Source organism: Aedes albopictus, chromosome 2, assembly GCF_035046485.1.
Source record: "Aedes albopictus strain Foshan chromosome 2, AalbF5, whole genome shotgun sequence".
NCBI lineage: Eukaryota > Metazoa > Arthropoda > Insecta > Diptera > Culicidae > Aedes > Aedes albopictus.
In genome coordinates this window covers 286,180,668-286,204,314 of record NC_085137.1, presented here as the reverse complement: position 1 = coordinate 286,204,314, position 23,647 = coordinate 286,180,668, and the positions used below count along the sequence as shown (strand labels likewise).

General features: G+C 38.0%; 1 protein-coding gene across 4 annotated transcripts; it reads left to right on the top strand.

Annotated features, from left to right (window-relative positions):
- Positions 1-12: 12 nt before the first annotated feature.
- On the top strand, positions 13-17,392 carry LOC109408222 (JNK-interacting protein 3). Of its 4 annotated transcripts, none has more exons than XM_062852005.1 (12): positions 13-142; positions 197-359; positions 796-1,726; positions 2,193-2,210; positions 2,616-2,673; positions 2,758-3,031; positions 3,096-4,005; positions 4,082-4,236; positions 6,641-7,194; positions 7,256-7,416; positions 7,481-7,717; positions 16,208-17,392. In XM_062852005.1, exons 2-12 carry the CDS (start codon positions 285-287, stop codon positions 16,309-16,311), a joined length of 3,477 nt encoding a protein of 1,158 aa, XP_062707989.1. In that variant the 5' UTR covers positions 13-142; positions 197-284; the 3' UTR covers positions 16,312-17,392. The 4 variants fall into 4 exon arrangements, with proteins under 4 accessions (XP_062707989.1, XP_062707990.1, XP_062707992.1 ...); XM_062852006.1 differs by adding an exon at positions 12,177-12,278 and having other exon boundaries at positions 41-359; XM_062852008.1 differs by lacking the exon at positions 2,193-2,210 and adding an exon at positions 12,177-12,278 and having other exon boundaries at positions 41-359.
- Positions 17,393-23,647: the final 6,255 nt, after the last annotated feature.

Here is a 23,647-nt window from a genome sequence, read left to right as displayed (position 1 = left end):
AGCAACATTCACATTGCGCAAAAGCCGATTTACCCATAGTTGAGTTTGTTTCTGTCAGCGTACGTAGCTGTGCATATTTCGGGCGCTGGGCAATAAGAAAATCGAAATAATAATATTGTCGAGAGATTCCAACAACTGGCTGGTCAGAAGTTTATACTGCTAATAGAATTATGTAAAAATCATGCATTGTTTGTAGTTTTCGCAAGTTTGGAAGGCCGTATTTGATCGAGAAAAGTGTATAAATTGTTCCCGAGTGCGTGTATCTGCGATTCTAGTCATTCAAAATGGAAGCAGAAGGAGGTGATTCGGAAATTGTTTATGGAACGCACGATGACGCTGCAATGGTGATGTCTGAAAAAGTGGGTATCGAAATTAGATTTGCCAAGGCTATTCGTTGTTTTCTGTGCATATTTCCTGGCAGGGGATTAGTGTTTGCACAATTAGGATCATGTGTGCTGGGAGGATCAAGGCGAAAACTTATTTTGGTGTGATTCATTTTTTCTTTCTTATATGAAATCTCTTGTTGGAAGATTTTGACAACCTGCTGTCAAAAATTTTATTACAAAGAATTGTTTTGATCGTATGTCGAGTCATCTGTTGTATGACTGCATGCAAATATTTGTGTAAGTATAATGTTGCAGCACTGTTTAGTTGTGCAACATTTTCCCATGCAACATAAATGAGTTTTGGTCATTTTGGTTCTTGTTTTGGGTTTAATGGAATTGTTTGCATTATTCTTATTTGTTGAAATTTCTTTTGTTTGAGAACCTATTCATTAATATTTATCTTTTGTAGGTACAATCACTAGCCGGCTCAATTTACCAGGAGTTTGAGCGCATGATATCGCGTTATGATGAGGACGTCGTTAAATCCCTTATGCCATTACTCGTAAATGTTCTGGAGTGCTTAGATGCTGCTTATCAAAATAATCAAGAGCAAGATGTTGAGCTGGAATTGCTACGGGAAGATAACGAGCAGCTGGTCACACAATACGAACGAGAGAAAAATGCTCGAAAACAAGCTGAGCAAAAGCTTCTGGAGACCGAAGATTTGGCCGAACAAGAGAATAAAGAACTGGCAAGTCGATTGGAATCTTTGGAAAGTATTGTGCGTATGCTTGAGCTGAAGCATAAAAATAGTATGGATCATTCTAGTCGATTGGAAGAAAGAGAAGGTGAACTAAAGAAAGAGTATAACAAACTTCACGAGCGTTATACAGAGCTATTCAAAACGCATGTTGACTATATGGAACGTGCTAAGATTATGATGGGAAATTCCAACCATTCCCAAGTCAGTGGTGCGTCTGAACGATTAAATCTTCATACTTCGAGATTGATTCCAATCGCCCGATCGTCCGGTCCAGTATCCTATGGATTTACATCGTTGGAAAATTCCACAATGCTCGATTCAGATGTCGTGTGTAGTGGGGAAAGTAGCAATGGCTCAGGGCCACCTTCATTGCATAACGAGCTTGATCAGATCGTTACCGCCGAAAAATCGTCCGAGACGGAGAAAATGCAGCAGGTTAATCAAGCTACGTCTCCGGAGAGTGAGGCATCAAAACCGGTCATGACAAACTCAATTGGTGGAAAAACTACCACCAAGAAAGAGCAAAGATCTGGAAATACTCTCTACCAGGAACTGTCGTTCCAGGACGACACCGTCGAAAGTGAAGAGGCTGAAATTACAGGGGGATGGGTGCATCCAGGAGACTATGCTTCTTCAGGTAAGCAACGACACAGTTTTTTTTTGTAAAACTTTTATTATTTAATAAGGCCACTGATACATCTGGAAACCAAACAATTGGACATAAAAAAATTGTTTAATTATTGGATGATTTTATATGATATTTGACCAAAAATGATGTCAAACACACATTAATTTTGAATGCCTAATTTTGAATCACTTCTCTTGAGATTTGCTCACGCAAAGAATAATAAGATTGTTTCAAATAAGAAGACAACAATTAGGTAGGTTTATTCTCTGTTAAAACTAAAAAAAACTTGGTTTGCGCAGCGAGAAACTAAACTAAGATAAATCTTACTATTGTTGTGTCCATCTGTTTTTCCGGAATATGCTTTTCCATCACCTGCACCGACTCTTCAATCAACCATTGATTATTAATTCAAAATTAATCTATCCATTTTTGCTTGACATTACTAACTTTACTAATACATTTTTTCAATTTTCAGTCAACGACAACTTCTTTGGTAAGTATGGTTTTCCCCTTTTTTACTACGGGTCAGTCATTAACTGCTTTGGCATGCCTAACAAGCAAATAAATAAATGTTTTAAATAATAATGATATAATATGGTGGTGTTGTAACATTTCCCGGAAGCGAACACTTTTCGTATGTGGTTTTCTTGGAATGACGTGGACTTTTTGGGAAATGTTACATTCAAAAAATACAACATACCATAATAGCATTCCGAGAAGTATGATAGCCAACATATTATATAGCATTTTTTTTACAAAATAAGAACTATTCTAAACTTTATGTGGCATGTCAAAGAGTTACTACCTAATCGTCACGGGTCTGATACTACTGTGATAGTTGCACTTTACAACTTAGTGGACAACAGAATACATTTTAATACATCTCACTCTATTTCAGGAATGGGTAAAGAAGTGGAGAACCTTATAATGGAAAATAATGAGCTGCTAGCTACCAAGTGAGTGTAAACGTTAAATTCTTTGAAACTTATCCAGGTTTCTAGAAGAATCTGGTTAATTAAACCATATCTGTTTTATTTTAGAAATGCATTGAACATCGTCAAAGACGACCTAATAGTTAAGGTCGATGAGTTGACCGGTGAAATCGAAATTCTGCGTGAAGAGCTTAACGCAGTGATTTTGGCGAGAAATAAGCTAAAATCCAAAGTTACCGAACTGGAGGAGGAGCTGAAGAAGACGAAAGCTCAAGTTAAACAAACTACAGTCGATCAAGAGGAAGAAGGTGATATTCCCATGGCCCAGAGGAAACGATTTACCAGGGTTGAGATGGCACGCGTGCTCATGGAAAGGAATCAGGTAAGGTTTCCTAATAGGTCAACTTTGCAGGAAATATATTTTTATAATATGTATCGATTTACAGTATAAAGAACGATTTATGGAGCTACAAGATGCCGTACGCTGGACGGAGATGATGCGCGCTTCCAGAGTGGAGAATCTGGACAAAAAATCAAAACAGAGCATTTGGAAGTTTTTTAGTAACCTTTTTAGTTCAGGCGATAGACCGCCGCCTGAATCTTCCGGGCGATTACTTCGATATAGTACAAACCAAAGCCCTAGCATGCAAGGGATCCCTGAGGCAAGACTTTTCACAAGTCCTGCCCATTTTAGCTCTATGAAATCCTCGAATGTGTTGGTTCTCACCAAAGAACCGGATCTTGCTAGCTCGGAACGGGCCAACCAAAGAAGACGTGATCAATACAGGCAAGTGAGGGCACACGTGCAAAAAGAAGACGGGCGATTACAGGCATATGGTTGGAGCCTACCTTCAACGAAACCTATGACCGGGGGCAGTTCCTCAAAGGTAAATAGTGGCGTCCCGGTTCCAGTTCCTGTCTACTGTAGGCCGCTAGCCGAAGCCAGTCCACACATGAAAGTGTGGTGTGCCAGTGGCGTTAATCTTCACGGAGGATACACCAGGGATGGTGGTTGCATGGTCGGTGCCAGCATATTCTACTCAAAGAAATCCGAGACGAAAATCACTGAAATTACTGAGGCCCAATCGGCCGAAATAAACGAGCTAGAATCTCTCGAAAAACAATTGGTGTCCATCAACAATGCTCTGAACAGCGAAACTGAGTTGAGTTCATTCGTCTGGATTTGCACCAGCACACATTCAGCGAGCACAGTTACCGTTATCGATGCCAAAAATCCAGCGGAAGTGTTGGACTCGTTTCCGGTCTGCCAGAACCATTTACTTTGCATCTGTACCGTGCAAGGCGCGGAGGAAAAAGATTACGCACTGTTGGAGAACAGTGAAGTTACCAAAGCAGGTTTGTTGATAAAGGGATATATAATCCCATCAATTTTGTGTTGATTCGTTTTAAAAAAAATGATGTTTATTTTTAGGAGAAATGTTGGAAAACCCAGGTAGTGCTCCGGATGATATCGGCAAAGTTACCTTTGTAAGGCATGAACCACTAGCCGCCCAAACTAAGGGTGATAATGCTACCGACAGTGGACAAACACCATCTGCGAACTGCGATCAAAATCACAATAAACAGGTGAGTGCCAATTCATACTCAAATCATGGAATATTACATTCCAATTGTGCTGGTCCTAATTTGACCCCAAAGCCCTTATGTTCTCAAGGAGCTTACCAAATCTAATTTGATGCGCATATCTTATTGCACTTAGGGTCGATTTCTTCACCTCGGCTTAACCGGTAAGCCAGGCTTACCCATACAGTTAAACCTGGCTTAACGCTTAAGCCAGGGTGAAGAAATCGCCCCTTAGGCTAACCAAGCCAAGTGGTAACTACGCGTTAAACTGCTACGACGTCATAGATGGCCGGGTTCAGCTAGTTTAAAATTTAAATTGCAAAAAGAAGTCCACTTGTTGGAACTCAATCAACGACTCCCTATTCGCAACTGGATGCTTCTTTATTTCTAAGCTTCGGGGTCACTTGACTGCTCCTCTCGCCTGTTGCATAGAACTGAATACGACTTCGACTATAGCACACGGTTAGCTTCTTTTCACAATCTAAATCGTTCTCGGATGGGATTAGATGACCATTTCACATAAACACTTTTGTGTACCTGTACATCAAAGTGAGAGAGAAACTGTTTAAGAAGTCGTGAGCTTAAGCCTTCTGGAATACCAAAACTACATAATATTCTGTATTTGTGTAAATTCTTCACGTCGAAAACATAATAAATAAATCAGCTTCGAGGGCATCCAGGGGGTTGAAGAGGTTTCAGATAGGTTTCGCAAAACTTTCAGGGGGTTTCACAGAGGCTCCAGGGAGCTTTTAGGGGGTTTCTGTAGGCTTTCAGAGGACTTAAAAAGGAGTTCCATTGAGGCACAGGGGATTTTAGAAGGCTTTAGAAAGTTTTCAAGCTCAGGAGGATTTCAGTGAGTATCAAGGGTGTTCCACAGGGTTTCAGGGGGTCTCAAGGATTTCAGAGGTTATTTATATTACTGTGAGTAATCGCTAGTTACGTTGCTAGATTCGATGACCCATATTCAAGGTAGTTCTTGGAGACCCTTCGAAGGTCATTGAACTTATTCATAACATAGCGTAGCCGACCGTACACATCCTGGGGTGGCTGTCGATAGAGACGTTTAATGCGCCAGAAAAGTTGCCTGGGACTTCACAAACCGTTCATTTAACGAACTCTCGACACTTTTCCAGGTCCTTACGATCAGCGGGGATGGGGAGGAAATGTTGATTAGATATCTACTCAGAATATGTCCAAGAACTTGGCCCACTTCATAGATATCTGGAGTTGGAAATTGGATAGGGGTTAATGGGGTGCTTTCCTCGGCGAAAAAGCGTATGAGAAATTATCATGGGTTAATCATTTATCAGGCTACCACTGAAAAAGTGAACATAAGCATTAAGCAAGTCGCACAAATTTCGTAGGTACATAGTACAGCCCTAGACCATAGTTATGAGGATTGCCTCCTTCCCGTCGGATACCAAAACACAAAGATTGGAGATTTATCTCTGACTTCTCGACAAGACTGACGCAATCCTCCAATAGTTGAGAGTTGTCCCAGCCTCGTCCTTGCGACTGCTGAGGAAGATGAAAAGATGGTTAGTTATACACCTAAGAAAGATGTAGAAAGTTCTACGACCTCTCAAGCCTAGGTGTCAAGGGGATATGTGTGTTGTTCTAGGTGTTGTTAGTGGAAGGGTCCTCCAAAGGATGCGATTGGGTACCGTTCAGGCACACCATTATTGAACTGCTTAGAATTAGTTATCTGACCAATAAGTCCTGGTTTCCTCGTCATCGTCATTTATTTGAATAATTTGATTTTTCGGTTGAGAATCTGAAATATTAGAAAATATTAACATTGACTTCGAATAAGCTACATATTAGTGATACGCTCGCCACAGTTATATATAGCTTTACAATATTATTTTTATCATACAATAAATTACCTGAATCCTGCTGAAATAAACGTTGATTAGCAGCAACATTGAAACAAAAATATTACATGAACATGAAAAAATGCATCAAACTTTGATCTTGGAGTATTTGTAAACTACTGGCAGGAAAATGACAAGATCAAAATTTGATTTGATAGATCTTACGCCGCAACGCACCTTTCTAAGGTGATCTACCCACACGTTACGGGACGAAGGTCATTGAACTTATTCATTTATAAAAAAATCTTTATCTTCATTTCATTGACCTAATGATTTATGAGATTTTTTTTATGATAGTCTACAATTCAGAGGGTGGGGTGTTTACTGGAATGGAAGCATAATCGTATCCGTAAATAAAAAAAAACTATAGTCATGTGCATATAGGTAGGTGCATTTCTGGTGAATACTCAAACTAGACTTACGTTCGACGAAACTCCCCATCTAATCAAGTGGAACTCAGTGAATGCTATGCTATTCATGTATAAAAAAATAAGTTAAATACTCAATTACCACTATCTTTTTTCTCTCTCCAGGAATCTCCTACTGCAAAAGAGCAGGAAAAACCGGAAGTTGTTGGTGTGGCAAACACTGATAACAATGACAATATCACGGCTTGCGAAGCTAACGCGGATGATAAACTTTCAAACGATGACCCTCCAGTGTCGTCCGTTGGTCCAACCATGTGGATGGGCGCCCAGAATGGCATGCTCTATGTGCACAGCTCAATTGCTAGGTGGAATGTATGTTTACATCGAATCAAACTGCCCGACTCAATTTTGTCGATAGTGCACGTTGAATCACGAGTCGTCGTTGCACTGGCAAATGGGTCACTTGTTGTATTCAGGAGACAAATCAGCGGAGAATGGGACACGAATAACTATCACATACTGACACTGGGATCACCAAAGCACTCGATTCGATGTCTCACAATTGTTGGAGATAAAGTATGGGCAGCCCATCGCAACAGGATTCACGTAATAGATCCTATCACACTGACCGTGCTACATTCATTCGAGGCACATCCACGGAAAGAAAGTCAAATACGGCAGATGGCGGCCACAGGTCTGGGTGTTTGGATTTCCATTAGGTTTGTTGGCCAAGTCAGGCTGAAGTTCTGTACTCATTATTGCTCTTATATTCTGTTGTAGGTTGGATTCCACGTTACGACTATTTTCATCGGAAACATATGGACACATACAGGATATTGATATTGAACCGTACGTTTCCAAAATGTTGGGAACAGGAAAGCTTGGTTTTTCGTTCGTTCGGATAACGGCCCTATTGGTGTCCTGTAATAGGCTCTGGATTGGTAAAATCTCTCAATCTCATTTCAAGCGTTGAGTCTAACGTTTAAAATCATATAACCCACACAGGGACAGGGAACGGCGTGGTGATATCCGTGCCGTTAAGCGACTCTAGTGGTGCTATATCGAGCAATATGCTGCCCCGGTGCTGTATGGCAAATGCTCAACTGTCGTTCCACGGCCACAGAGATGCGGTAAAATTCTTCGTGGCAGTACCGATGAACCCTGAAACGCAAAATCAGTTCCCTTGCAAGAAGGATATGCTGGTTTTGTCGGGAGGAGAAGGATACATAGATTTCCGGCTAGGTAAGTTGTCGGCCGTCAAAATGACTGAAAAAGAATGAGTTTTCGCATGGTAAATCAAACGTGTTGGTTGCTGTTAGTATTGCGCATTTCCCACCCCACTGGACTCCTTTCGCAGTTAGTATAAGTGCGGGATCGTGCATAAAACTGCGATTTTGCATCGAATCGTGTCGGTGTCTTCTGCGCACTTATGCATTACAAAGTGCTGAATAAGTGCGCAGAAGACACCGAAACGATTCGATGCAAAATCGCAGTTTTATTCACGATCCCGCACTTATATTAACTGCGAAAGGGGTCCAGTTGGATGGGAACTGCGTAATAATAGCGAATTAAACCTCGTATGCTTCGAATTATGTGTGTTCAGTAGTCAACGCGACTTGAGAAAATCGCTGTCTTATTGCTGTCATTTTCAATTAGGGTGGATCAGGGCAAGATGGGTCACCAAAAGATGGATCCTCATAACTTACACTGAGGATACTGTACGTATGGTTTTCATAGTTTACATCTTATGAATCAGTTATTTTTATTTTTTTCATCTTTTCATAGTTCTCGTATGCTTTTCATACACTGAGCAGCGAAATCCATAAGACTTGTCGTATGAAAAACATCATAAGAAGTTTCGTATGAAAATCATAAGATGTATTATGAAATGCCATTGCCAAAAAACAACAAAACATTTTATTGGCTTCTAACCACTTCAACCTCCGAAGCGTCGATGGTCGCATGAGTAAAGCACGCGCTCTTTAATCTTAGCGTTCCTGGCTCGATTACAGGTTGCGATTTTTTTTAGTTTATGCGAAATATTTCATACAAATATGTATGATAGTCATAAGACATAATTTCAATTTTTATACGTTATCGGTATGATTTTCATACGTGAGAGCTATGAAATACATACAGTAACAGTATGACAATAATAGTTGGCGCTTTGAATCCAAAATCATAGTTGATTTCGCAAGAAATTGTAATGGCAAAAAATCATAGTTGGTTCGTATGATTTTCGGAGTTGCGGTATCCTCAGTGTAGTTATCTTTATTCTCGTCCTCTACTTTTCAATGCCGTACATTAGTTAAGGAAATCTCAGTGTTCCAGTAGCCGCTCGTGTTCCAATAGCCGCTCATGAACGTAGAAATACAGTTTACCTGCAAAATTACGATCTTTTTCACATGGATATTCAAAATATGCGTGCTGAATAATATTCTTGCTAAGGACAGACTTGTTAGAATCCCAAAATGGCCGCCACAATGGCCGACTTTGGAACCTACTCACGATTTCGAGTGCACAAATCTCTTCGTAAACAAAACCAGCGCACCTGATCTTCGTATTTTAAGCTGATTATAAGTGAGCAAGAACAGAATAATAAAAATCACTGTTGTTTGAAGCTTGTTTCATGAGATTTGTGCGTTTGAAACTCTGATGCACTTTTGAAGCGGGATTTCAGGACGTATATCCTAAAGAAAATTGCACATATTTGAACCAATGAACATCATTTTTATGACTTCGAGCGGCTATTGGAACATGAGCAGCTACTGGTATGTTAACGGTACTGATCAAACAACACTTCAGTTATCGATGCTAAAAGTCGTTAAAAAGTATTTGGCGTCTGCCCAAACACTCTACATTCAAAAGAAAGAGCATTTATAAACAAATTCTTCTCTCTTAGATCACTAGTCAATAATCCAGCACATAGCATAGCATACAGGGTGCGGCAGAAAAAAATGCGAAAAGTTCAAGGCACTATTACACGCTAAATATGGGATATATATGACTATTTTTTCATGACAGTGTACCAGTCAATGTCTATATTCTAGCACTGAAAAATAAAAATGAACATATTTGATGTTTAACATGTGATAATGTAGGCCTAATAAGCGAATATCAATAAACTGCGCGCCCAATGGTCATTAAACAAAATGACTATAACAGTAACAAAATTAGCTCAAATTTGATGAACAACCAGACCACACTGATCCAGAGCCATGTATTTTCACATACCAGATGAAATAAATACATATATTTGATGATATAGTAGAGAAAATTAAAAATTTTGTTTTATCAGATGCGAAATTTAGCGACATGTGTGATTTTCTGCGGTTTGAAAATTCTGGTTGTCTTCATCTTCAGGCGCCGCCCTGTAAAGGTTAGTGACCAAAATGGGAAATTTTTTAATTACCTTTTCAGAAAACTAGCCTATCATAGATCATGGAACGTTGAAACATAGATTGGTTAATGTCAAATGGACGAAAATGAGGTTTGAAGTTGAAAAACACTTTCGCATTTTTTCCTGCCGCATACTGTAGCATAGCATAGCATAGCCGACCGTACACATCCTGGGGTGGCTGTCGATAGAGAAGTTTAATGCGCCAGAAAAGTTGCCTGGGACTTGACAAACCTTTCATTTAACAAACTCTCGACACCTGGCCAGGTCCTTACGATCAGCGGGGATGGGGAGGAAATGTTGATTAGATATCTACTCAGAATATGTCCAAGAACTTGGCCCACTTCATAGATATCTGGAGTTGGAAATTGGATAGGGTTTAATGGGGTGCTTTCCTTGGCGAAAAAGCGTATGAGAAATTGTCATGGTTTAATCATTTACCTGGTTACCACTGAAAAAGTAAAAAATAAGCATTAATCAAGTCGCACAAATTTCATAGGCAGTACAGCCATAGACCACAGTTGTGAGGATTGCCTCCTTCCCGTCGTATACCAAAACACAAAGATTGGAGACTTCTCTCTGATTTCTCAACAAGACTGACGCAATCCTCCAACAGTCTAGAGTTGTCCTGGCCTCGTTCTTGCGACTGCTGAGGAATATGAAAGGATGGTTAGTTAGACACCTAAAGAAAGATGTAGAAAGTTCTACGACCTCTCTGGCCTAGGTGTCAAGGGGATATGGGTGTTGTTCTAGGTGTTGATAGTGGAAGGGTACTCCAAAGGATGCGGTTGGTCAACGTTCAGATACACCATTATTAGACTGCTCCGAATTAGTTATCTGCCCAATACGTCTTGGTTTCCTCATCATTTTAACGTCATTTATTTGTATTACTTGATTTTTCGGTAGAGAATCTGAAATATTACATAATATTAACATTGACGCCGAATAAGCTACGTATTAGTGATACGCTCGCCACAGTTACATATTTTTACAATATAATTTGTATCATACAATAAATTTACCTGAATCCTGCTGAAATAAAATATTGATTAGTAGCAAAATTGAAACAAAAATATTACATAAACATCAAAAAAGTGCATCAAACTTTGATCTTGGAAAATTTGTAAACTACTGCCTGATTACTTTAGGCAGGAAAATTTCAAGATCAAAATTTGATTTGGTAGATCTTACGCCGCAACGCACCATTCTTAGGTGATCTACCCACGTTACGGGAGACTAGTCAATAATCCAGCACATGCGTACAAAAACTTTAACGATCATCAAGTGAAGCAAAGTTTTCTGTATTAGAAGATCGTAAAAGTTTTTGTAGGCATGTCTTGGGTTAGTTTGTTTACAAAAACTGTTTTGCTTTTTATAAGACTTGTAGAATTTTGACTGATTTTCCATTTTTCCGGTAGGGTAAAAGCACTAGACCTTTCCACTGCTCTAGTCTTCGCCCCTTTATACAAATACCATTTTTTATGTATGAAGTGACCACCACTTCATAAATAAAAAATGGTATTTGTATGGAGGGGGCGAAGACTAGAGCAGTGGCAAAGTCTAGTGCTTTAACCCTACACACTCAGTTGAGCTCGGCTAATTTTCATTCTTTTGCCGAGATCCGCACAGCCGAGCGCTCGGCAATCGCAATTTAACTGAGATATCAGCAGAAAGTCGAGTTTATTCATAGCAGCACTCGTGGGTGCCGCTATCATCAAACATTAAACGTCAAGCGTTTAGCCGAGATTTCAGCAAATGATCTTTAACCGAGATCCGCACAGCCGATCTCGGCATTCTGTTTTAAGTATGTACCAGAAGAAGATTAGAGCAGAATTTTGGGGGGCAAAATCTAGTGTTTCACCCTAGTGATAGCATAGTTTTCTCTTATAGAGAGCATAAGTTATTTTTATAGGGCTCATAAAGCCGATGCGGTAAGTGCATGGATGTTTAGCATTTCCATGCTAAGAAGAGTGACGGGTTCAATTCCCGTTCAGTCCATCACAAAGCAAATTTCCATGACTCTTTTATCCACACGTTATACACAATGCAAATGGTGAAGTTCTCCGTATATCATATTTGATGACTTAGGATGTATTATTGAAAAATAAGCTAAATTGCATCTCAATGATTCGAACCTTGTGTTTGTCCATTGAACTGTTTCTTTAGTAATGTTGTACGATCGATCTATTGTCTCAGCTTCATGCTGCTCATACATTCGTTCAATGTGTGGTGGATTGTGGTGGAAGGATGCCGTCTTGAAATGCATAGAAAGATCTTTAGTTCTAATTTCGATTTTTATTTTAGAAGAAAATGTGGACGATGCATGCGACATTGCTTCTCACATATTAGTTTGGCGAGTAAACGCTTCCATTGATGATTTGTCAGTAAATCAGAGTTGACGTAAAGGTATGTTTCATCTGTTTGTTTAACCTGCTTTTCGACTATGTTTCTACTCCATTAACGCCTATCATATGTACATACGTCATTAACACTTTTGATATACTTTTATTAATAACTCTTTTTTTTTGGTACTGGTTGTAATGGTCAGAAGGATTCATCGTGAGCTTAATCACAAATTATACAGTCAGGATTCGTTATACACGGTGTCACCCACTTCACGCGCACCGTAACTTCTCTGTTGTTAATTCTTTTTTGGAAGGTAATTAGCTTACAATATGCCGCAACTACACACACAAAATGAACTCAATCGGATGTAAGGCAGCCGAAAAATCACGGTAAGCGAAAAGTAACACCCACCGTGTATAACGAATCCTGACTGTATATCAAAAATAGAGAATTATTTTTGAGCGCCCATAATTAAGTTTTGTGTTTGTGCTTTTTTTCTGATAATCTTGTGATGAAGCTATAATAAGCCAAGTACCTGTGTATTAAACAGCCTGATATAAATGAGTTGGATGTCAAGGTCAAAGTTTTACATGACATATGGTGTTGGTATTCTTTTTGTCTGCAGTTACTATTATGGAAAATTTATTGAGAGCAGCCATGAAGTACAGTTGTGTTCATGAAAATAGCAGTGAACGCCAATTTTCATACAAAATGGCCAACTTTGATATGCTGTAACTCGGTTCTCCTATGGCCATATTTGTAGTTCACTGTGAAATTTTCAATTCAATCGGTCATAGGAGAAGAAAGTTACAGCACGTCAAAGTTGGTCATTTTGTAAGAAAATTTGCTTTCCCTGCTATTTTTATGAACACAGCTTCGATGATTCAACCGTATTTAATTTAGAAGTTAATAATTTTATGGCTTTGTCGGTCTGCAGAACACAAATAAAAAATTTAAGAAATTTAAATTTAATTGTTTGAGTAATTTTTCATCAAATACAACATTGATAAATACATTGACGAGTCAATGAGCTAAGTGACAAAAGAAGAAAATAAGATTTGTTCCGGCCTTAGGCATGACAGCCAGCAACAGAATAATTATAAATCCATGTTGTGTCGGATTGCACCGCTGACATTTTTACAGGCGCCGGATATGCTTGCGGTTTTCAACAATGTTTTTCGTCACATGTTAGGATATACCTATACGTTATCAAATAACGAGAACTTACGTTATCCCTTTACGATAACAAATGCAAAATTGAGAACTGACTATGGAACCTACATATATTCGGCCACATTTTGCACAGTTCATTTCGAGGTTAAAAGTAGTTGAAAAAAAAACTTTGTTTAAAAAAATATCAACTATGCTGACCAGACTTGATCCCCTTTTCATAGTATGAACAAAAATATTGAGAATCTAGCACATACAGGGGATGGCCAAAATGTTTGGGATAGGAAACTTTTTTCTCTCACAAAAAAGTTCAACATGCTATAACTTTTCATAAAGTGCATCAAAAAATCTCAAATTTTGACTGTTTGTCAATTTGTGATATGTGCATCATTGGTACAAATTTGGGCTCGATTGATTAATCTTTCGCAAAGTTAGAACCGTTCGAGTAAAACACTATTTTTTAGACAACTCATTTTTGAGCTGTCATATCTCAGAAACCAGTGAACCGAATTGAATGAAATTTTGAACGTATACAAATGCTTCACAAACTATTAAAACATTGATACTTTTTGAACGTTGAAAAAAATTAACATGGATAGACACTTTTTGGATTTTTTTCGAAAAATGTAATTTTTTTTACGTCAATGTCAATAAATTTTAGTGTTGATGTCCAAAGATTTTCCACTTCTGTTCTCAAGTTATCTTTAATCAGATATATTGGAACCAATTTAGCGTAAAGGAAGAACACATGTAGTTATTTTTGTGTGGTACTGTAAATTTGACAAATTTTCCTCTATATGGGTAAAAATTTCAACCCGGTATAACTAAACTCGCCGTGAAAAAATATTACATTTTATAACGTTGTATTAAGTATCAATATATTGTTGATAAACGTTAAAAAAATCATTTAATTCGGTTCACTGGCTTCCGAGATATGACAGCTCAAAAATGAGTTGTCTAAAAAATAGTGTTTTACCCGAACGGCTGATAAACAATCAAAATTTGAGATTTTTTGATGCACTCTATGAAAAGTTACAGCATGTTGGTTTTTTTTTGTTGGAGAGAAAAAGTTGCCTATCTTAAACATTTTGGCCACCCCCTGTACATCTACGATTTAAACGGCTACGCACTCTTTTAATTTGGGAAAACGAGGTTTATTATTTGCCCGACGTTTCGACACTGGGGTTTTGTGTCATCTTCAGGGGTAATTAATTTTTCGTTTTTGGTCTTATGTTTCGTCTAACTACTGTAACTGTCTTGTCGAGTTGTTGTTGGTACATGACTTATTTGGTTTATCTAGTTTTGCAACGGACTGTACGCGTTTGGCCAATGGATGCTTTTTTAGGTGATTTGACTAATGAGTGTTTTTATAGAAACTGTTGCATGTGATTTTGTACTAATTGTATTCGGTATGGACATGGTTTGAAAGGTGAGCGGGATTTGTATAGAAATATATTACTTTTAATGATTTGGGTAGTTGGAATACTTAGCATTCCCTAGAATGAGTTTTACAATTACCCAGAGAAACGCTTGCCAGAATTCCATTTAGGGTGACAAAGGGTATTATCGGCAGGATTGTTCTCTTCGTCATGGGGGGTTCTGGGGGCCAAATTACCTGAAATTTTGGTATACAACTCAGCTTGGTTGTGAAGGATTTGAGGTCAACTCTGAGGTCAACAAGTTTCAAAAAAACTCCCCATGACGAAGAGAACATAGCTGCCGAAAATACGTAAGTTCCCCTACTATAATTATTAATTTCTCAGTAAACCATACCTAAGATTTTTTTCAAAGAAAATCTATGTACCCGTTTCCACACAAAGTTTTCTCTGACAGGGTTTCCTGAGGAATGTATTATTGGGGAATGATTTTCGGAGGTAGTTATAGAATAGAATATTTAGTGTAGGGTATCGCGCCACTTGGGCGGTGGCTTCTATATTCGTCTGTTTTCCACTATAACTCAGTCAATATTGAACAAATTGACTTGAAATGTTGTACACGGGTAGATACTATACTTATCTCACCACATTCCAAAAGGTATGTCAATTGACTTCTTTAGCGGTGTTGAGATAATTCCATATTCTGTATCTGCATGTGAAACTGAGCCGACATCCAAATTTTCATGAATTTTGGTGACCGGGAACCTATTTAAAAATCAATTTAAAGTTTGTATGGGCGCGATTTGTCGAATCACTCCTCGTCGCATTTTGTACTGGGTGGAGCTGTTAAACAGTTACCCAGCTGTCAAAAGGTGATTTCAAAAAATCTCTTTGAAATTGATTTTAGGTACCAAAATAAAGTTCTAAAAATCTTAAAAAAAATCATAGTGGCTCAGAAAAAGGTGGTTTTTCGTATAAAATCAAAAAATCGATACATTTTTCTTAATTTAAAACCCCAATTGGTTCAAATTTGACTGAGTTATAGTGGAAAACAGACGAATATAGAAGCCACCGCCCAAGTGGCGCGATTCCCTATGTCATACCTTTTTGATCGTATATCTGTTTCTCTTAACAATTTTTCCAAAGGGTAGCTTCTAATGCAATGTTTTATTTAACCAAAAGTTCAGTTTTCAGTAAACAATACTTATCAAATCTAGGTCTACGGTAATAACATTTTTTCCGGTTTAATGACAAATCATCATGAATGGTTCGATTTTTTCAGGCGTGCAGTTTTGTTTTGATATTTTGTGTAAGACTTACAAGTGTAAAAAATGAACAATTTTTTTTAAAGCTTTTCCTAAGCAATGCATCGATTTCCAATCAAATGTTAAGTTGACAGTGGACACATTTCCCAAATTTCACTTAATATACGATACTTTTCAGGAGACGGCGAAATGGAAAACAGTGTTGAAATAGAAGCCGAGCAGACTACCGGGAACCAGAACGAGAAAAGCTTTATCATAGTGTGGCAAGTTAATAATGCATAACCTGCTTTTCAATACTGATACTGTCGACAGGTGATAGATTCAAAGTTTTAAGTTATTCCAAAAAAGTGAAAACTAAATGGTGGATTATGAATTCAGGACAAAGAATCATTAGTGAGGTTTTAGTACTAATTTATTATATTTTATGTAGAAGTTCAATCGAAGTTCTGGAAAATTATCCCTCTCCAGGGAATGTTTTTATGTTTATTTCCTTTAAGCCGAAGATTTTTAATTCCATTTATTTGTATGACAAGTAAGCTTGATATTAACATAATGTATTTGATATTAAACACTTCACGATTTTCAAAACACCTTGTTTCTCAAACTAATAGCACCGAGAAGTTTGGCATAGAGATCAAGAAAAATATATATTCGTAATGATTGCTTGTTAACCAAATTATCGTTCCACAGAGGCTTCATTAATTATAACAAATAAATTAACTCCTCTCATGTAACCTCTAACATAAAATTAGTAAACTTTGATTATGCTACAAGAAAGAATTTAATTACAGCGAATATAATCTAATGATATTTATCAAAATGTGGATGTCTTAGCCGAACTGATGTTTTGGATAACCGTGAAGGGTATAATTTCGGTACAATAAATGAGTTGTTTTCTCGTAGTGAAGAGTTTTTGAATGTACTAGTGAAAAGCTAGTATTGAAAGATTGTGAATTTGGCTAGTTAAGCGTTCGGTCATAGTGTAATAATAAATTACAGGCCGTTCCTGTTTTGAGCCCTTGTTCTTTTTCATGTTTTTACTACATGAGAGTTAACGTAAATTTGATATCGATAATTTCGCATATTGATATGATTACCAAAAGAATACAGGCTCAAAACAGAATAGCTGCTCCATACAAATTGGATAACATTATTTTCATAATTGTTGTACATATGAAACGTAGATGCTAGTCATATTCCGTAATATAGGAAGGTTCAATATAATAAATGTAAATATTACGCAGTATTTTGCGACTCGACTTTAAAGTGTTACTAAATATGAAAAACTAAACAGTTTTCTAAACACGTCAGATAATTCTGATCGTAGGAACAAAATAAAGCGTATTCGATATCCATCAAAAAATTTTGTTTTATCAATCCTTTGTCCGAAAAACCGTAATGTACATCACACTATTAGTTCTCCTGATCTTGTGTCATGTAGTGGTCAGTAGAAGGCACGCTGGTCGTTAATGATTCACGTAAGTCTAACGAACGTTTGCTGCTATTTTCACTATGATCATTTATAAAAATAACTTATAACATGCTCTTAGATGTACACTATCGGACAATTATAATGCACCAAAGCCTGTTTCTTTTACAAACTATAGTCGGAATTCGGAATATGTACACGGTGCCACCCACTTTACGCCCACCTCGATTTCTCGGTGCCTTACATTGATTGAATCGAGTGTAAGGACTGTTCAATTTATAAAACGGACAACTTGCTTGTGCGATATCTTTTTTATTTTTCAATAAAATCATTATCAGTTTTTTGCATAACTTTCTATAGCTATTCTCAGATGTAGGAAAAATATAACATTAAGCAAAATGTTCTTTATTGTGTAACTGAAGCGGTTTTCGTACAACATCAATAAAAACCCATTTCTCAAAATTCGACATAATTTTCCACATACTTAATATGCACATTTTCATGAAGTTTTCAATGTATTGGAATCTTATACTATTCTACTAAAGGTAAAGCTTAATAGTTGGTCAGTAATAATGCACCAAGCAGTCTCCGGCTTGATATAGTGAGTTGCCTTATTTTCATAGAAATTATGAAAAAATGTTCATTTATGTCCTGTGCTGCAATAACATCACGGATTCGATTAAAAATTTGTCCAGAGTAGTAGAATATTGCTCTCTGAATAATACAAAAGAAAAATTTACTTTAAACTGCATTCTTTATCAAAAATTTAATCCATAAAGATGGTCATAGTAAAAAACTGCATACTTTTTGCTCCATTGATGCAGTTTCTTGACTCTAGCGAATCTTATTATTATTTATTTTCAACAAAGTTGGTCCTATTCTGTTGTACGCCTTATTTAATAATAATTAGATGTAAACTTTTCATTTCCAACATCATTGTTATGCTAAATTTTGCATAAGGTTGCATTGTTATTTGGAAGAACCTTCAAAGAACGAAGCTGTTTTGATTACTGTACCTGCAATGTCGCACAGTATTCAAACCAGCAATGCTATTTAAAAGCGGTTTTCTGCATTTGAAACCACATTATTCCCTCTTTCGACTGGATGCATAAAAAAATTGATTTTTTAATATTTTCATGTCCTTTTTGCTTTACAATTGAATTTTATTGAAAAAATCGAATCTTACTTGAGACTTTAATATCTCAACACTTAATTTTCCGATTGAGTTTAAATTTTGCCAGAATGTTTATTATTCATGCTGCTGCAGCATGGCACATACTTTTCTGGTATTAAAAACGATATACCATAAGTGAACAGTAATTTTATATATATTTTCAATTTTCAGCAATCGAAAAATTCACCTTGTTTAACACCTGGCCGATTTTCTATAAAATAAAACTATTTTTATTCGATTCAAAAATGATCATTATAATGACAGATGATGTACTGAACAACGAAGCAAGGGTGGTTAAATTTGAACTACGCGTCTTCTTTTTATAGCCTTGTAAAGTTGTCCGTTTTATAAATTGAACAGTCCTTAGTCAATTTAAAAAAAGACATATATCCGCCAAATCTCAAACGTTTGATGTAACTTTTCTTTGATGAACTGCAAAATACTTCCATTTTTAAAATCTATGGAAAATGTTGATCAACTGCTGTTAAGGCAAGAAAAAGATGACGACAAATCAAGTTGGTGCCAGGACCCGTGGTACAATGATCACACGTTCGGTTCATAAGTGGATGGTCATGGGTTCGATTTCCAGCCCCAGTGCTTGAAATTTTCCCTCAGTTGCTCTTACCCCCGAGAGCGGCTGACACACTCTCTTCTGAGTCTGTAGCTCTAGCGGATGCTTTAGGGGGTTTCCAGGGGGGGGGTCTCAGGAGAATTCCAGAGGGCTTCAAGGGCGCTTCAAGGAGTATCAGAGAGTCTTAGGGTAGTTCCAGAGGGTTTCAGGGGTGTTTCAGGAGGTTTCTGGAGATCTCAGGGGCATTTCAAGAAGGTACCAGCAGGTCTCAGGAGCGTTTCAGAGGGTCTCTGGGACGCATCAGGTGAAAATCTCCAGCGGGTTTTTTTTTTAAACAGCGCATTATGCCTCGCATTTTCTTGAGCATACATTCCAAAGACCCAAGAAACCCCCTGGGCTGAAAATGCTACTCGATGTTTACTGCGTGTAAGCAAGCACTAAGAAGCATTTGCAGATTAATTTGTTTTGTGGATCATGGTGAATGGTGAAATTCACCATTTTAAAACAGTCGTTATATGTGTAAGCAAAACTCTGACCAAAATTATCATTTAAATTACCCTAAAATTGTACAAAAAAGCAATGACCCGGATAAATTGACAAATGCAAATGCAAATTGTAACAAGGACAAGGACGATAGACAATTTTTCCCTTGAAAAAGGGCAAAACCCATGGCCGAAACGTCGGGTAGAATAAAATAAATCGTCGTAAATTAAGACTGAGATAGCCGTTTCTACGCAATAACATCCAGTTCCAGTCGAAAAATCCCAAATCAATGTAGTTATTAAATATCCAGAAATTAATATAATAAATTCAGGGGGCCCTAAGGAGCACTACAGGAGATCTCAGGAGCGTTCCCCGTGGTCTCAGCGGCTATTTTGGGGGTCTCAATGGCATTCCAGGGCTCACAGGGGGCTCAGGGATCACTGGGAGGTCCTTTTCAGAGGTTCTCAGGGAGTATCTGAGGGCTCAGACCCCCCAAAAAACCCTTGAAACCCATTGAAACACCCCTGGAAATGCCTTGGAATGTCCCAGAAACCTTAATTTAATTTTTCTTTCCTGGATCCTACAAGAAGCTTTCATCGATCAATTTTTCTATTTTTTGTGATTAGTTCAACAAGTTTAGTCAGGATCTGGGAAACCGAACCGGAGGAGTGGAAGGAAGGGGTAATCTGCCCCATTCACAAGAAAGGCGACCATTTGGAATGTGAGAACTTCAGGGAGATCACTATTTTGAATACTGCCTACAAAGTGCTATCCCAGATCATCTTCCGTCGTCTGTCACCTAAAACAAACGAGTTCGTGGGAAGTTATCAAGCCGGCTTCATCAACGGCCGGTCGACAACGGACCAGATCTTTACCGTACGGCAAATCCTCCAGAAATGCCGTGAATACCAGGTCCCAACGCATCACCTGTTCATCGACTTCAAAGCGGCATACGACAGAATCGACAGCGCAGAGCTATGGAGAATCATGGACGAAAACGGCTTTCCTGGGAAGCTGACTAGACTGATTAAAGCAACGATGGACGGTGTGCAAAACTGCGTAAGGGTTTCGAGTGAACTATCCAGTTCATTCGAATCTCGCCGGGGGCTGCGACAAGAATACGGACTCTCATGCCTACTCTTCAACATCGCTCTGGAAGGTGTGATGCGACGAGCCGGGCTCAACAGCCGGGGAACGATTTTCACAAAATCCGGTCAATTTGTGTGCTTTTCGGACGACAAGGACATTTTTGCCAGAACATTTGGAACGGTGGCAGAGCTGTACACCCGCCTGAAACGCGAAGCAGCAAAGGTCGGACTGGTGGTGAATGCCTCAAAAACAAAGTACAAGCTGGTAGGCGGAACCGAACACGACCGGATCCGTCTGGGTAGTAGTGTTACGATAGACGGGGATACTTGCAAGGTGGTGGAGGAATTCGTCTACCTCCAATCCTTACTGACGGCTGACAACAACGTAAGCCATGAAATTCGGAGGTGCATCATCAGCGGAAGTCAGGCCTTCTGCGGGCTCCAGAAGAAACTGCGGTCGAAAAAGGTTCACCTACGCACCAAATGCACCATGTACAAAACGCTAATAAGACCGGTGGTCCTCTACGGGCACGAGACATGGACCTACAAGCACTCGGAGTTTTCGAGCGACGCGTGCTAAGAACGATCTTCGGCGGTGTGCAGGAGAACGGTGTGTGGCGGAGAAGAATGAACCACGAGCTCGCTGCAGTTTACGGCGAACCCAGCATCCAGAAGGTGGCCAAAGCCGGAAGGATACGTTGGGCAGGGCATGTTGCAAGAATGCCGGACAACAACCCTGCAAAGCTGGTGTTTGCAACGGATCCGGTTGGCACAAGAAGGCGTGGAGCGCAGAGAGCACGATGGGCGGACCAGGTGGAGCGTGACTTGGCGAGCATTGGGCGCGACCGAGGATGGAGAGCGGCAGCCACAAACCGAGTATTGTGGCGTACTATTGTTGATTATGTCTTGTCTTAATGATGTAGAACAAATAAATGTATGTATGTATGTATGTAGTTAGCGATGGCTACTCAAAGTATAAAATCATAGCATTGCATATCAATTTTGAAATTTAAAATGCAAAATTCCTTGAAAAATCGTCTAGTAAAAAATACTAAAAAAGCTGAAAGTCTCTATAATAAAGACAAAAAAAAAAAAAATACTAAAAAATACTAAACAATTCTGGAGTATCAGAATGAAGCGTGGATCGTAACAGTAATCGAGTTTTTTTTATCAGAATTTCCGATAAAATTCTGTATGGATTTGTAGAAGTTTTATATCAATTTTTTAAACTATGTACTTCAAAGTTTTTAAATACATATCTATAGATACTTTCACATAAAAAAACTACAAGTAATTTCGCCTTAAATCTAGATTGAGTTTAAATAAGGGCGAAAGTAACATGAGAGAGTTCTCTTCACCGACTCTCTCTTCTGCAAATTAAAGTGACAAGATGCAAATTCAATCGAACTTTTTTACACTTAGACGCTAGATTGCATCGCGACCTAGCGATTTATGACCAAAAAATGCAACCATACTTGCATCTTGTCACTTTAATTTGAAGAAGAGAGAGTCGATGAAGAGAACTCTCTCATGTTACTTTCGCCCTTATTTAAACTCAATCTAGAAATATAAAATATCTTAAAGTACATTTAGGTCAAAATCATATCACTATGAGCGAGTTGCTGTAATTATTGTTTTTCGGCAAAGATTTGAAAAATACAATCTTCGTTAGTTTTCATAATATCTCAGCATAAAGGTTATCAAAAATATGGTACAATCATAGGTTGAACAAACATTCAGAAAGCCAGGTAACATTTAGATAATTTGTAATACGAAAATTTCGTAATACATTATATTATATTATATTATATAATATATTACGAATATTTTCGTATTACAAGTTATCTAAATATGTTACCTGGTTCTCTGAATGTTTGTTCAACCTATGATTGTCCCATATTTTATTTATATATTATTATTTATATTATAAAATTAAGAATTATATTTATTTAATGCATCATTATCTGGAAAAAAACCCTAAAAAATTTGAAAATCACATTTTTTATAAAAAAAAATTGATATTTTTTCAGAAGTCCACGTGGTCATTAGGGGAGGGGGGTAGGGGTCAGTGGATAGTCCATGCTTGTCCACGGGGAGGAGGGAGGGGGTTAAAAATCATGATTTTTCTGTCCACGTGGTAGGGTGGGGCGGGGCAAGATGGGTCGCGGGGCAAGATGGGTCAGTGCCATTTTCGGGCGCATGACTCATGTTTAGATTATGTTAATAATTTTATTAGATGACCAGCATGAATATACAAAAGTTTGGGGTATTGATTGACAAATTATTCACTCTCATTGGAAATAAAAAATAAAATGGTTTTTAGCCATTTTTCTTATGCGATACATTCCATATAATCTCCATATAAACGGTCGCGGGGCAAGATGGGTCACCTTCAATTTCGAACGTATTTTTGGAGCATTCAAAAGTTATTTATTTTTTATTACAAGACTATCTCATAAATGACTTCAATCATGCGGAATGAACGCTCAAAATTATAACATAAAATTATGATAATTTTTTAGTAAAAACATAGATTTTCAAGTCGCCTGAGGACCACTCAAATCGTAAAGTTTTTTATATTCCAAATAAATTTATAAAATGTTTACTAGTAGCTCCTGTTTACTCAGTATGGATATGGAGCATATATGAATGCGGAACAAATCTTATATTTTGACGTTTTTCGTTAAGAAAATGTGAATTATTTAAAAGGTGACCCATCTTGCCCCGCACTTTTTTAACGGCGCAAAATCGATCACTTTTTAAAACTGCTTGTTTAACATCATATTTTGTATTTAATGAACTTTTTATCGACTTTTAGCATAGCTAACTAGTGTATTAAAGAGTAGCGGACGAATACAAACCAATACGATTTG